This window comes from Apaloderma vittatum, unplaced genomic scaffold (genome assembly GCF_000703405.1).
Source record: "Apaloderma vittatum isolate BGI_N311 unplaced genomic scaffold, ASM70340v1 scaffold3562, whole genome shotgun sequence".
Lineage (NCBI taxonomy): Eukaryota > Metazoa > Chordata > Aves > Trogoniformes > Trogonidae > Apaloderma > Apaloderma vittatum.
The window spans coordinates 137,010-152,838 of NW_009704100.1; the positions used below are offsets into that span (position 1 = coordinate 137,010).

Consider the following 15,829-nt stretch of genomic DNA (forward strand, 5'->3'; position numbering starts at 1 on the left):
AGTTACTTTGTACTAGTGAGTCATCTTCACTGTGATCTCATCGCAGGCCTTCTGCTAAAAGGTCATCTGCACTTCAGTCTTGCTGCAAACACCTTCTCTGTGTTTACATGTTTGTTGCTGCTAATCATGTCCTCTCAGTGCACACCATTCTTTTAATTCTTGGGTTTTTTCTTTCATCTTTTGTTTTCACATATGTGTATTTCCCCTGATACTTCATTACTACCATTGTTACTATTACTATGGCAAAACATTCCGTGATTATAGCAACTTGTATTTGCTTTGCTTAACATGAAAAACTGAAGTTTTAACTGGATTTTGCAGTATTACTCTGTCAGTATTACTCTGTCTGGTTTATTTAGTTTCTGTTATTACTTATGTAAAATTTTAAAAAAAATTAGAACACTGCATTACACACAAATGATCCATTAGTTGAAAAGTAAAGGTACATTATTTTAAGGAAAGTGGTTGCTTCAGCATCTCTAAACCCTTACATTTTTAATGGTTTGTCAAATAGCTGCTTACTTCCTTAAAATCCAAACTTGTAGAATTGCTGTAGATGCGTGTTTACTCTTCTAAATTCATAGTTTTAAGTAGCTGTGTTTGGGGTTTTGTTGGTAATATATATGGGGTTAAGATACTGGGTAATAAAGAAACTTAAATTTCTTTGTTAGTCTAAAGACTGACCACAGGAATCTTCAAATCTATTAATACCCGCAGGTGCAGATAAGGGTCATTTCAGTAGTATTATAATAGCTTATAAAACAATTACAATTATTGAATCATGTGTTAGGTGATCATTAAGTGTTATGGCCAGAAGCATGCTGCATCCATATGATTAATGTGTGTATAAATGCAAGAAGAAATAAGTGGACTCTTAAAACAAAAGGCTACTTAATGAGGCTTTTTAATAAAGGACATTTACCCCCTTCATTATAACTTATATGTAAAGAATAATATGATGCCGTACCATTCTTAATAATTGCTATAATTCATACAAGTACGAAACATTGTATAATTGTTATTTATAACATTTAAATGATATGATAATATAGTGAGATATAGTATATAAATACTCTTTGTCTATGTATGTAGTTTTCAATAAGTGGGAGATTTCCCACCATAATTTCAGAACTATATTTTGATTATATTCAGTGTAAATACTAGTTATCAGAATAAAGTCAAGAATGCCTAGAACAAGGAACTAGGTACCATTTTGGGCACCGGCTCAGGAGAGCACTGAAATATGAATTGCCATAATTAGCTGTTACGTAAATTCATATATTTCATTGCCTTTTCTTGTGTATTAATTTTTCATAGATCATAGACAGTATGGCTTTCTTTTACTCTTGTGAAACATTAGCTTATTTTTGTGTATGCCATTAAGTGAACTGATAATATTGCCATAATATACCACTTAATGTACAGCATAAAGTTAATGCTATAAAGTATGACCAGCATTAGGAGATGCTGACTGGTGGTATTTTCACTCTCTTAAAATTTCTAGATATAATGAGAAATAGTTCACATTCACAGTGAAATACATGAAGGGCTGTTTCCAGGAATCCAGGTAATAGCACGCTGCTCTCATGGAGCTTCTCCTTATGTACAGTGTTTTGTCATCTACTTAATAAAATAATTCTATCGTGTGAGGCAGACACTCCAGTACTGTTATTTATCCTTCTGTAAACTCAAAACAGGCAGTCGATTTCTGCTTGGTGATAATATTATAATGGTCTAATTATTTCTGTAGTACTTAGAGTGGCTGGAGCAAACCTCATTTCCTGACAGTGTTGTGTGCCGTTAACTGGAAAAACAGGCAGCTGTATAGAATACAATGGAAATTCCAGATATAAGAGAAAGCATTACTTACTATTATGTAGTCATCTGGTTTTGTTCCAGTTGTTTCATAGTCTAATTGATCTGTTTATTTCATTCTTTTCAACCGCTGTTATATTGCAGATAATGCTCTGATGCTATGTGCTTCAAATAATGAACTATGACTTTTTATATTTAAACTTGTTTTAAGAAGCACATGAAAATATTATGTAGCTATAGCTCTATGCTGAAGGGGTTCAACTCAGCTTTGAAGGTATTCATGTGGATGCTTTCCTGTGAAGGCAAATAGCTGGAACGTAAAAGTCAGAATTTACTAATAGGAGTAATTCTGTTAGTTAAAGGACAGACACTTAACCTCTTGATGAGGTAATCAGTTTTAACCTAAAATGACATACCTTGTATAGAATGAGATGTCTTTTATTTTGTCTGCAACTAACAGTGCTTTCAAATCAATATTGTGCAGAGTATTTAAAAGACATTTTTGTTATCTCTCTACAAGGACAGATACAAGAAAAGAGAACTGCTGACTTCTTTCATTATTGACACTATCAGACAGATTAAAGTGATTTTATTAAAACTGTGTTTTAGTGATAGGCATAACATGCACAATTTACATGTCGAGGTATACTGTGCTCTTTTTGCTCAAAACTCTAGAATTTCATACAGTACATGGCAAACACTGGAAATTAACAAGTCTAAATCACTTCCTGGTGGTCTGGTTGTACTGGGAAGATACAGACTTGTGCTCTGCAAGTTTGGCATATTCTTATGTAAAGAACTGAGGAACTTTTAATACTGTTCAGAAGTGAACCGATGAAAATTAGGATCTTAATATGATTGCCTGAGCATATTAGGAACAAATTTATACCATGTATTATTTCTAGGGGGTTTTTAAATAATATGGTTAGTTTTGCTTTTGTTGCCTTGTTACCTTTAGTAACGTGTTATTTGAAAAGATTTTTTACTGTTAATTGCAGAGAGCAGTAGCTCATTTGTACGAAGTATTTAATCAAATTGTGACAAATCTGAATTTAGACTTATGGTAATGTTATTGTAACACCTTTTATTAATAGGTCTTTCTTACTTAGGACTTGTTCCTTTGTTTTTACTGTGGTTGTGTGAGAAGGCATCTTTTTTTCTTTAGTACATCAAATGGAGCTTATCTGTCTTTTCAGTGCTCTCTGCAGTAAGTTGTTAGAAGAATCTCAGTCTTCAATACTGGAACACTTGTTGATTTACGGTAGATTTTGTTAGGATGTTCTTATATGTTTAGTTTTCTTATTTCTGTAAGCTTCCTTGGTTTACTGTTCTCGTGCAAGTAATGCCACAATTTATCAAGAATTTAAGACTTTCACATTCGTAAAGACATATAATCATACTTCCTAATTAAAATATGATGCCTGTGTACAGTGCAGTTAGTTCTCAGTGTATAAACAATATTATCTTCATCAGCTTGTTTGAGGGGTGAATTTCTTAAAAACTATTGTTAACTGACTGCTGTAACCAGAATAATTCTATTAAAAATTGCCAGAAGTTTGTCACAGAAGAAATAATATATCAGATAATTTTATTCATCTGTTTAACTAAAATCACAGTATTAACAAAATGGGAGGCCCGCAACTGGCGATGTACCCCAGGGGTCAGTACTGGGTCCACTCCTGTTGAACATTCTCGTTAGTGATCTGGATGATGGGGCAAAGTGCACCATCAGCAAGTTTGCAGGTGATGCCAAATGGGGAGGAGGTGCCAATACATCAGAGGGTCGTGCTGCCATCCAGAGAGACCTGGACAGGCTGGAGAAACGGGCTGACAGGAACCTCAGGCAGTTCCGCCAGGGGAATTGCAAAGTCCTGCACCCAGGGAGGAAAAAACCCAGGCACCAGCACATGCTGGGGGATTCCCAGCTGGAAAGCAGCCTGGCAAAAAACCACCCTGGGATTCTTGTGGACACCAGGGGTTGAACGTGCATGAGCAATGTGTCCTTGCTGCAGAGAAGGTGAATGGTATCCGGGGCTGCATTAAAAGAAGTGTTGCCAGTAGACTAAGGGAGGTAATCTTTCCCCTTTACTCAGCAGTAAGGACACACCTGGAGTTCTGGCTCCTGTTCTATGCTCCCCAGTGTAAAACAGATTTGGACGTACTGGAGAGTTCTTCTAAGGGCCACAAAGGTTATAAAGGTACTAGGACATCTCTCCTGTGAGACTGTTCAGCCTGGAGAAGAGAAGGCTCAGGGAGATCTCACCAATTTATGTAAACACATGGAGGGAGGATGCAGAGGGGCTGGAGCCAGGCTAATGTCAGTGTTTTCCACTGGCAGGACCAGAGGCAGTGGGCACAGCCTGAAAAATAAGAGATTCCTCCTGAATCTCAGGAAATATTTTTCACTGTGAGGTGACCAAGTGCTGGCACAGGTTGCCCAGAAAGGTGGTACAGTCTTCCTCTTTGCAGGTATTAAAAAACCATCTGGACATGGTCCTGGATACCGGTTCAAGGTGACGCTGCTTGAACAGGGGGTTAGACCAGTTGATGTCCAGAGGTCCCCACTCACCTCAGCTGTTACATGATTCTGTGAAAATACAGTGTTTTCTGGATTTGCTGTGGCATTTCTGTGTTTCAAAAGGAATCGAGCACAATGGAAACAGTGGGTGTTATCTGTAGTTTATCTGGTGTTTATTTTCTGGGAGTTTTTCATTAAGGGACAGCCTATAAAGCCATTGTATCCAGAAAACTGATCACAGGCAAAATGAATAAGCCAAATGATTAGCAGTTAAGGTGCTAATCCGTTTTACAATTAACTCCAACTTTATATTTGAAGGGCAATGGAGTTACACTTTATATCAGCAGACTTTTTTCTTTAATGGTCTCTTATTTTATTTCTTACAGTCTGAAATATAAATACAAATGGCCTCCTAGGAAAATCACATATGAAACTTATAATACATACTGTCTTTTCACATTGCTAAGAAAACCTTTATATAACATTGTGTAGCAGCACATTTTTTTCAAGAAAGAGTTGCTTTAGCCAATTCAGTGCAAAGTGAGAAGAAACAAAGACTGGAGCAATGGCTGACTTCACACTGTCAAATAAATAGTCTGATGTGGAATGTTCCACTGTGATTTTTTATCTTTGCCTGGAATAATAAAATACATTTTAGGAAAAAAAAAATCTTAAATACAGTTGCTCAATCAGAACATGGCATTGCAGTGTTTGTACAATATCTTTCCTGCTCATCTTTGTCCGCAATCAATTTTTCAGAAACATTTTTTGCAAACACAAATTCCCTTTTGGAAATCCTCTATGCTGACCCCTTCAGCTCCTCAGACTAGAGGACGATTTGTTTCTCCAAGGCAGAAGACTGTGAAGTCGCAGCAATATTTGTCTGCCTGTAGTTGAAAGTGGCAAATCCACAGTTCAACAGAAATGAAACACTTTGTTACCCCTTCGAACACATCATTGTACAGTTTGAGAAACACCACTGCAAACGATCAGTTAAGAATTAATTACCCTCATATAACTAATAGGACCTAACCTTTCTATTCCCAACTTTTATAAATCCCTACAGCAAGTGTTTTGTGACTAAAGGAGTCAAATTATCAATTGGTTTTGGCGACAACGTTCGTATAAATCTGTATTTAATGTACATTGGTGAACATTTTGGGTATATCAAAAGCATGCTTTGCGCTTGTCACTTTTAAGCAGCTAGTGTTTAAGGGAAGTTACGGAAACTGCATTTTGAAAGATGAGCACCTTCCTTTCTCTTGGGCTTGCATTTTGTTTTGTCTCACACCCCTAATGAGAGATAAATGTATCCTATCTGTTGCATCTCATAGTTTATCTGTCTGTATTTCTAGGAGGTGATTTCCTGTCCTTTCTAAGAAAAATGAAGGATGAGCTAAAAACCAAACAATTGGTGAAATTTTCATTGGACGCTGCTTCTGGTATGGCATATCTCGAATCTAAAAATTGCATACATAGGTAAGAAAGATACTTTCTTCTCACTATTGTAATAACAATCATTGAAAATGCTAGCTGTTTATTATCAACTGAAGTGATAACTACAATTTAAAAAATCAAAGATTACACACTTTCTGAGAAGATGTTATTATTGCTTGTCTAATTCAAAACTCCTCTGTTTGTTTTGGTAAAGATAAGTACTACATTACCTGATCTGTATAGTTTATTGCTATTAATAGAAGTTAATGATTTTTCACCATAATAATTTGCATTATAAGGGGCATAATTCCCATGGTGACAATGAATCACAGCAAAAAGCAATCTGTGAGGCTTATATCCTGTCTGAAATGTAGATGATTTCATGGCCGACAAAGAAGTAAAGTTGTTTGAAGTGTGTTTCACAAAAATCCACTGGTTTCTCAGATAATAAAGGGAAAAAAATAGAGTTCTGTATGTTAAAAAATTAATTGCCTGGACTGGAATACTATCAGCAATTATACTCTTGGGGTACTTTATTCCTGCTCCCACCCTTTTCTTTTGTTGTTTCTTCTCGTTTCTGACACTCTAGTGCTGCTACTTATATTCAGTTTGTATGAAACGGAATGTACTTAATTTCCATAGATTTTTCTCTCAGAATATCACAGTATATAATATGCTACAGTGACCTGGCTGAAATACGAGACATAAACGTTATGATAATCCACTTTTGAAACAATTATAAAGAACAAATTTTCATTTGTAATATTGATGACTTCTGCTTTGTGTAGTAGAACATTTGTAGGTGAACCGTGTGGCACATTACGTAGATAATCAACCTGTTTTATGTTTAGCACTGTTCTGGTGAATGCTGTTATTTGAGATCTGAGTGGCATTTGTCTTAGATTTTTATCAACAGCAAATTGTTCAGTTGCAACCCTGCAGGTCAAGAAGTAGATTTAAGAACATTGTTCCAACAAAGGTAAGCTAGAGTTCACAGCATTCTGTCACGGTAGAATGTGTTTCAGCTTAGCTCTGCGTGCCAAGAAAATAACAGAAAAAAAATCAAAACTGGTAACATTAGTGATTTACTCTAGCATCGTAAATGATCTAGTGATGAATAATTGCTGTAACTGTCAGATCAATCTTAAATCAGAAATGCCTATGTAAAACCAGAGGGAAAAGTAATAGCTGAATAACTAAAATGGGTTAGAACTATCTTGTCTGATGTCTTATTTGATAATTGCAATTACTGAAAAAGACTACAGTATTCATTTATTAAATAATAGGAGTGAAGCCTGCAAAATAGAACCAATTTCAGATAATTATTTTTGGGGAAGCGCTATATCCCCACACCACTCTTTTTATTTTTTAATTTTTTAAAACTCTGAAAAAAGGTTATCCCTCCTCATCTATGTGGATTAACACTATTCTAACTACTATAGATGACAATTTGGCTTCAGCGTACCTCGGAAAAATGCACTGGTGATGAGCAGTTAACAGTGTGTGGACAAAGCTGACAGTGATTCAGAGAATATATTTCAGAGAGAAAATCTATGTAGCAATGTCTTACCATGTGAAGATTCCATTGTTTCATTGTTTCCAGTGAGAAAGCTGAATACAAATGTGTTGTACAGATCTCAAGTCAGGAAAAAAAGCTGTAATCTAGTCTATTTTGTTAGTGCCATAGATTTGCCAGTGTACACAGCCTGGGTTACACATATTATGATGCAAGTAAGCAAAAAGTTCTTTTCTCCCTTTTTACTTCTCAACTTTCAAAATCTTCACAAAATTTGTTTATTATGGCCACATATTGTCACTGGAGGTTGTGAGAGAAACTAGCCACCTTAATTAAAGGCAGAAACGATTTGTTTAATAAGCCTATCCTTTAGAAAACTATGGATTTAAGATGCAGCCAAGCAAGCAAACAGCATCTTCAGGAAAACTACCTACTCATATGAAACGCACAGGTTAATCAACCAAACTATGCATTTTCAGTATTGCTTTAGAAATTTAATTTTCTGGGACATTCAATCTTGGTCTTTGGTCTTATACAGTTATCTGTAATACATGCTTATTATATTTATGAGCTATTTCTTCTGAATTTGATGGGTAAACATAATGAAAGTTTCTGAATCGGGACAACAACTAACCAAGTTTAGTGATTTTATGGGTAATGATAGAGGTGCTTCTGGGTGAGAGTCTTTTGAGTTACTCATACAGGTCAACTGTCAAATGCTTACTCTAGGAAAGTCACTCATGAAGTTTTAAGATGTATTTTGCCAGCAGGCTAAACTGCATTTTAGTAGGATTAGCATACAAAAGTTTTTTCTAGGTCTGTTACCTGTTTGAGGATTTATTCAGGATTTCTGGGCACCCTGGGAAAGGCTGCAGATTTGTCTAGAAACCCTGTCTGCCACAGAAGCACAGAGCATCTGCTGCTTGCCGGTTACTTTGAACTAGCAGGAGCAACACTCTTGATGCTGTGCTGCGAATAGTTTAAACAAGGGAATGAATGTCAGGCTATCAGGGAAAAGTCAGAACTATCCAGTGCATGGTCTGCACAAGGAATTTGGGATTCCTTGTTTCCGTCTTTATAGGTCATGTAAGACAAATCAGTCATGGATCAATTTAATGTTGAGAGCATGTAGATTAGAATGGAACAATTTAATTCATAATGGAAAGAAGATTTAGCTCTGCAAAAAGAATACTATTTTTTTTTAATAGCAATGAACTTATTTGTGAGAAACTTCATCAGCTGAAAGTGGTTCTCATGTAAAAAAAAAGGCAAAAATCTAACTAGAGAGAAAATGGATTAAGCAACTGTTTTATTTTGTTTAAAAGTCCATGGGCTTTAATTACTATTACTTAAGAAGGTTCAGAAACATACAATTAGAAATGGTTTCTGTTATGTAGGTTGCAGCACACCAAAATTGCTGTACTTCAAGCTATTGGTTTTTTGCAGTATTCTATTTGTTGTTTTAAACACTTTTTTCAGAGTCCTCAGATATTTCCTGGTAGGGTTATGTTACCTTGATTTAGTACCATGTGCATTTGACTTGCTGTTAATGTGAAAGTAAAGTCTATTTAGCAGTTTATTAAAATTATTTTTCATGCCTCATTTTAATTGTAGCTTCATTAGCTGTACTTAGCAAGTGTGGTTTAAAATTCTACCTAAACCTATACTGACATTCTAAAGTTGCTGTCTGAGTCATAGTTTTACTTAGCCTTTCAGTTAGTGGGGCCAGTGCAACAACTACTCTGCTCTTTGTTTTCTGGTTTTGTGTTTGCTGAGGTGTTTCAGCAGGTGCAAATATAAACTTGTCAGACTTAGAATGCTTAATTCATGTGAGGAATCATTTGTTCCCCGTTTTCATCTCCTCTAGGGTCCAGATATCACTTGTTCTTTGCTCTCTCTGTTCTGCTTAAAAAGCAGAAGTGAGTGGGCTAAAAGGAAAGAAAAGAAAAAAGAAGCTTCATGAAAAGATGTTATTGGAAGAAATAAAAAGTGGCTGAACCTATACAGAAGAATGTAGTCATTTAATCTCCATTTAATAACATGAGGTTGAAGAATTGTCTCTTGCTTTTCATTTTTACCATATCCTATTGATTAGATAGTTCCATATTTTTCTGTTAATTAGAAATACAAGGTAAAGATAGAGATGTGATCATTTCATTTGATTCAGTAAGCATTTATGAGTGGCATTCTTTTCCAGTATTTGATTTGCATGTGGTGAATGCATTTGTACATAATTAATATTTAGTTTCCAAACCAGTCTTGTGGGAGTATAGAAGAGAGGCTGTAACTACACAATTCAGAGAACTTGGACATACCTATTGTATGTTTTATTTACCCCTTTCTTTACTGCCATCATTTTGTAAGGAAAATAAATTATTGTATAACTCAATTGAAAAAAAAAATTAATATTGAGAAAAACAATTATCTGTAGGATTTCCTTTGTTTTTATCATTTGATAGTACAGCCTTTCAAAATCAAAGGTAAAATTAGGTCTTGAAAATATTTCTGTGTGGAAAATTGTGTTGTAGCTTTATCTACAAGTAATGCATATAGAAATCTAATTGAAACTAGCACAGATATTTTGCTTTTTTCAGTTAGCTGCTGTGCTTCTTGGTAGTGTTCTGCACACAGTTTCACTGCTTTACTTAAGAAGTAGATTTTTACCTTGTTTAAGAGTTTTTGCAAATACATTTAAAACAAGTTTATTTTTAAAAATAATTTAATGTGAACCTCATGATGTTCAACAGTGCCAAGTGCCAGGTCCTGCACTTGGGTTGGGGCAATGCCCAGTATCAATACAAGCGGAGGTGGAATGGATTGAACGTAACCCTGCAGAGAAGGACTTGGGAATCCTGGTGTATGAAAAATCGGACATGAGCCATCAACATACAGTCAGAACCAAGAAAGCCAACCATATCCTGGGCTACATCAAGAGATGTGTCACCAGGAGGTCGAGGGATGTGATTCTGGCCCTCTGTTCCGCTCTCATGAGACTCCACGTGGAAGAAAGATGTGGACCTGTTGGAGAAGGTCCAGAGGAGGGCCACAAAAATGATCAGAGAGCTGCATCCTGTGAAGACAGACTGAGAGAGCAGGGAATGTTCAGTCTGGAGAAGAGAAGGCTCCAGTGAGACCCCACTGAGGCCTTTCAATATAGAAAGGGGTGTTATAAGACAGAGAGAGACTATTTTTTATCTGTAGTGACAGGTAGCAACAGGAAAAGGGGCAGTAGTTTTAACCTGGAAGGTTTATGTTGAACACATGGAAGAAATTTTTTTTGCAGTGAGTGTTTTCAGGCCCTGGAGCAGGTTTCCCAGAGAAGTTGCAGATGCCCTATCATTGAAAATATTCCACATTAGGTTGGATGGGGCTCTGAGCAACCTAATCTTGTTAAAGATGTCCCTGCCCATGGCAAGGGGGTTGGAACTAGGTCATCTTTAATGTCCCTTCCAACCCAAACCATTTCATGATTCAACAAGTTCAAAGAACCGTTACTGAGAGCGAGCCATGAATACAATTCACAATCTTAAAACTGCTCAATTAATAAACATTGCTAATGTCAGTTTTTCACCAAAGTTACCAGCAGTAGCCTCCAATGATGTATCCGCAAAATTTAGTGTAAAGGTGTTATTCAATTCAAATTACTTATTTTCATAGAATCATAGAATCCTACCAGCCGGAAGAGACCTGGAAGATCATCGAGTCCAGCCTTTGTGCTAGCCCTATCAACCTACTAAACCATGGCCCTTAGCACAACATCCACCCGTCTCTTAAACACCTCCAGGGATGGTGACTCAGTCCCCTCCCTGGGCAGCCTGTTCCAATGGCTGACAACTCTTTCAGTATAGAAATTCTTTGAAATATCTAACCTGAACCTCCCCTGGCACAATTTGGATCCATTTTCCCTCGTCCTATCACTCTCCACTAGGGAGAACAGACAAATCCCTTCAGGTAGTTGTAGAGAGCAATGAGGTCTTCAGTATATGTGTATGAAAATACAGACCATATTCCTTAGTCAAGTTTTCCTTTCAGCCAATGCATTTATGTTCTGGAAGTCTCCCAGTTTCTGAATTAAAGAAGATTTGTTGGTTGATTCTGTTCTGTGATGATCATGTTCTGTGGTGCAATTCTTCCATTTTTAGTCACATTACTACTGCTTCTTTTTGCCTTAGTTTTCTAGCTGTTACAAACTATACATTAAATTAAAAGTGGCTGATTTAGGTTCATGTTATGAAATCCTGGCTCTGCGGATGTTAATTCAGGATTTCTATAGTTTTCATTAGATATGTACCATTTATTTTAATGACATGTAAATTACTGGGAAAATACTTGCTTTCCTCTTATTAATCTAATTTATCTGATCTACTCTGCTCCCCAAACTTTTTTCTGCTCTTCAGTCTGGTAACTGCTGTTGTAAAGAATATTGGAAAGAACTATCATAACCGTGAATGCCTTAAAAGCAATGCAAAATAGTTGTTAGCCTTTCCTTGTCTGTGAGTCTTCCATTTCTTCCTGAGATAATAGTTCGGCTACCCCAGAAAAGATGAAAAGTGATCCCATTCAATTTAGTGTAGGTGCTGTTCAATTTAGTGTGTCAATAGTGATTCAAGTCTTACGGAAGCAGGAGAGTGATGGTTTAGCGCCAAAACTGAGCAGGTCTCCTTCCTAAGGAGAGGGAATAATCTCCCTGCTTGATTTCTCTACCTAAATCCAGTGCAAGACAGGAGCTAAATACTTGTCTACTACTACTTTTTTTCCTGGCTTCAAGGAATTTGATGCTGGGTATTATTGGCTGCCTTGGTTCTGTTCTTAAGTAGCTTTTTCTCCTTAGGCACAATGTGTTTCTCTGAATACTACATTTCCTATTTTACTGTAGTTTCTGTAATCTTCTGTTCAGGTGACAAGTTATGAAGAAAGACAACATTTCAGTGGAGTAAGTTTGCCTTTCTATAACCTACATGGACTCTTCATGAGTTTCAATAAGGCGAATGCCGGGTCCTGCACTTGGGCCACAACAACCCCCAGCAGCGCTACAGGCTTGGGGAGGAGTGGCTGGAGAGCTGCCAGGCAGAGAGGGACCTGGGGGTGTTGATGGACAGCCGGATGAACATGAGCCAGCAGAGTGCCCAGGTGGCCAAGAAGGCCAACGGCATCCTGGCCTGTATCAGGAATGGTGGTGTCAGCAGGAGCAGGGAGGGGATCATGCCCCTGTACTTGGATTTAGTGAGGCCTCACCTCGAGTGCTGTGTCCAGTTTTGGGTCCCTCACTACAAGAGGGACATTGAGGTGCTGGAGAGGGTACAGAGGTGGGCTACCGAGCTGGTAGAGGATTTGGAGCATGTGTCATATGAAGAACGTCTGAAGCATCTGGGGCTGTTTAGCCTGGAGAAGAGGAGACTGAGGGGAGACCTTTACATTTTCTACAGCTACCTGAAAGGAGGCTATAGGGAGGAGGGAGCTGGTCTGTTATGCCTGGTGGGGAGTGACATGACATGGGGAAATGGCCTAAAATTGCCCCAGTTCAGGTTGAATATTAGGAAGAATTTCTTTACTGAGAGGGTTGTCAGCCAGTGGAACAGGCTGCCCAGGGAGGTGATTGAGTCACCGTCCCTGGAGGTGTTTAAGAGACGAGTGGATGTTGTGCTTAGGGACATGTTTAGTGGAGTTGATAGGGCTAGGACAGAGGGTGGATTCGATGATCTTGAAGGTTTCTTCCAACTGAAACTGTTCTATGATTCTGTGATTCTAAGGTTTATTGTACAAGTATTAATTTGCCATTATTAATTAGCATTTTATGATTCTAATTATGCTGCATGTATAAAATTAAGGGATGTTACAAGATTCCACTTATGTAGCTTTCGTTCATAGAAAATATTTAGTCATTTACGATCAAATAAAAATTTCTATACTATTGTGTTAATAAAAGTTAATCACACTTGAATTATTTCAGTCTTTTGGAGAATTAGTCAGTAATATAGTTGAAACATCACATAAATATAATGAATGATCATAACGTCAAACCTTATTTATAAGGTGATGTCTCTGTTTGAAATGATATTTCAAAACATGTTTTTTAACCATATGAATACTAGAAATACTCCCATTCTATTTAAAGTTAAAAGTAGGCTACTTTATGTAGTATATCATTAGTGTTTAAAAAAAATGCAAAAAAAATTTATTCTGTGTATCTATAAAATAATTTTTAGTCACACTTTCATTTTGATTGACACAGTACAGTACCATGTTTTGAACGTTTATTTCTTAATATGGACATACTTTATACAACCTTCTATGTTACATCTTAACTAATAAGCTTATTTCTGCTGACTTTATCAGATTATAAAGCTACTTTGTAATTATAGCATTGTGGCTTTTACACAGGTTATTAATTATTTTTAGTTTTGTCTATTGGTCATAAGAGGTGCTAATGGAAGAACCATTACAAATGCATAGCACTAATGATCCAGATTACAGGAAGATTGCAGAAGCCCTCCTTCTCCCAGTAATTTGTGGGTAGCTGAGGATATGTCTGCTCTTTCTGGAAAACTTAAGTTTAAAGAGCAGCTTCTTGGGAGCCCTAGCTGTTGCTAAGCAAATTAAGGAAGCCTTGGCTGTTGCCAGAACAGTGGCACTGCTTCCTGCAGCTTGGCACTCTGCTTCTAGTGCAAGAAGGGAACGCTGAACCCATCTTAAGGCCATGGTATTTCCTGACACTGCTGATTCTGTAGCAAGGCGCCTGGAGTCTTTTGCCTGTCTCTGCGCTCCAACGGTGTGGTGCTATCAAGGCAACTGGTCTGTACAAGATCATTTTTTCATCAGTGACTATTAAAATTTCATTCTGGAGCATAACATTTATCAATACAAATGTGTCAGTGCTTTCAAATGCAGCAGGAAATTATTTTTCATAGTTTTCACACTAGATATTCTTCAAAATGTGGCATTTCCTACCCTGAAGTGACTAACACAGTGCTCTCATCTAGGAGGAGAGACAGATGAACACTGCTGTATTTCATTTTGCTTGCCATATAGGAGCAAATTAGAGTACTAAATACCAGTTTTCAACTTTTAAAGATAGATATGCAAGGTTTTTTTCCTGCAGATTACAGTCCTCTCCACTGTCACATTGATAAATGTGGTTTGATCCTAGAGAAATGCATTTACAATTAAAGTTGAGTCAGTTTTGAATTGGTGCTTCTGGTTGTCTGAAGTCTTATTTGAGCAACATAACTATTTTTTCCTGAACGGGTTTGTATAATTCTGATCTGAAAGTACTAAGGAAAAACAAAAAGGAGGGAAAATGTAAGAATCCAAACCTATTAAGTTAAATATTATGAATATTGTATACTTTAGCTAATTATAATAAATTAGAGAGATTATTGAATTTTAAGTGTGTTGTAATGTGAGTCGATGTGAACTATGATGAAGAGCTGCTTCTGAATAAAAAGTGAGCTTCCTGCTAATCTAGTGTCTGTTTCCCTAAGCTATTGAATTCCAACATGGCTGAATAACAAAACATTTTAAAAAGGAGAGGAATAACATTTTTTCTTGCAGACTCTGTGTATTTGTTGTGAAGGTTGAGTCTATTTCCCTTTGTGTGCTTTACTGAAATTCACCCCAACCTCTATTAAAAGCAAATTGTCTATCTCAGATTTAGCTTTGCCACAGCTGCAGAAGGCTTCTAATTGGAGTAACAGATGCATGGATTTGAATGGTCAGAGTATGATATAAGAGTTGTCTGAATAAATTTTTGTTTACTCTAAATCTCAGCGTATCAGGTTATGTCAATAAGCCCATGCTATCTTTCATATGTTCCTGAATTATACTCGATGCACTCCTGTTACCAGGGGAGTCAGTGGTCACGGTATGTAGGAAATAGATATTTCAATTGTGGCATTTTGGTGTTACCGTGTTTCATAAATAATCAGTAGACTATGCATATGATTGTATTTACCTAATGATTGACACATTAATATAGAACTGGAGGTTCTGGGATTTTGGTTCTGTTGGTTTTTTTTTTAGAGTAACACATTACTTTCTTCAGCTGCTATTAAGATTTGTTTACTGTAGGGAATTTCCAGCACCAGTTATCTCTAACATTTGCTACTCTACTTTCTAAATATTAAATTATATGACATCTATTAATACAAATGCAAAACAAAGTTGTTGTGTAACTGTGGTTGTTCTGAAGCTAATATTAATAGTTAATAGTTCCCAGAGGCCGGTTTAGTATAGGATATTAGATTCTACTGTTACTCAGTTTGGGATGGCAGTCTGAAGTTTATCCTTATGAGATAAAGAGAAATTAACTTTTTCTTTCCAGGATTGAATTTTCTTTTAATAAGGCATATAGTATTTCATCTTACTGAATTGAAATTTCCTTTAGGTTTTGTGATATATCTAATGAATGCAGTCTATGCATTCAGCAGTATAGTATCGGGGGTAGTGCAATATGATCAACCAAGGAATGTTCTTTATATTTCTAAGTTGAAGTATTTGTTAAAGGTTTCCCTGAGGCTGATATTTTCATTTTATGATAAACTTTT

At 36.6% G+C, this 15,829-nt stretch overlaps 1 protein-coding gene across 1 annotated transcript in view; it reads left to right on the top strand.

Annotated features, from left to right (window-relative positions):
* The window catches only part of FES (FES proto-oncogene, tyrosine kinase), a 171,933-nt gene that overhangs the window by 124,863 nt on the left and 31,241 nt on the right, over positions 1-15,829 (top strand). Inside the window, exon 16 of the mRNA XM_009864898.1 lies at positions 5,689-5,812. Coding sequence (XP_009863200.1) covers positions 5,689-5,812 — 124 coding nt within the window. The remainder of the gene's footprint in view (positions 1-5,688; positions 5,813-15,829) is intronic.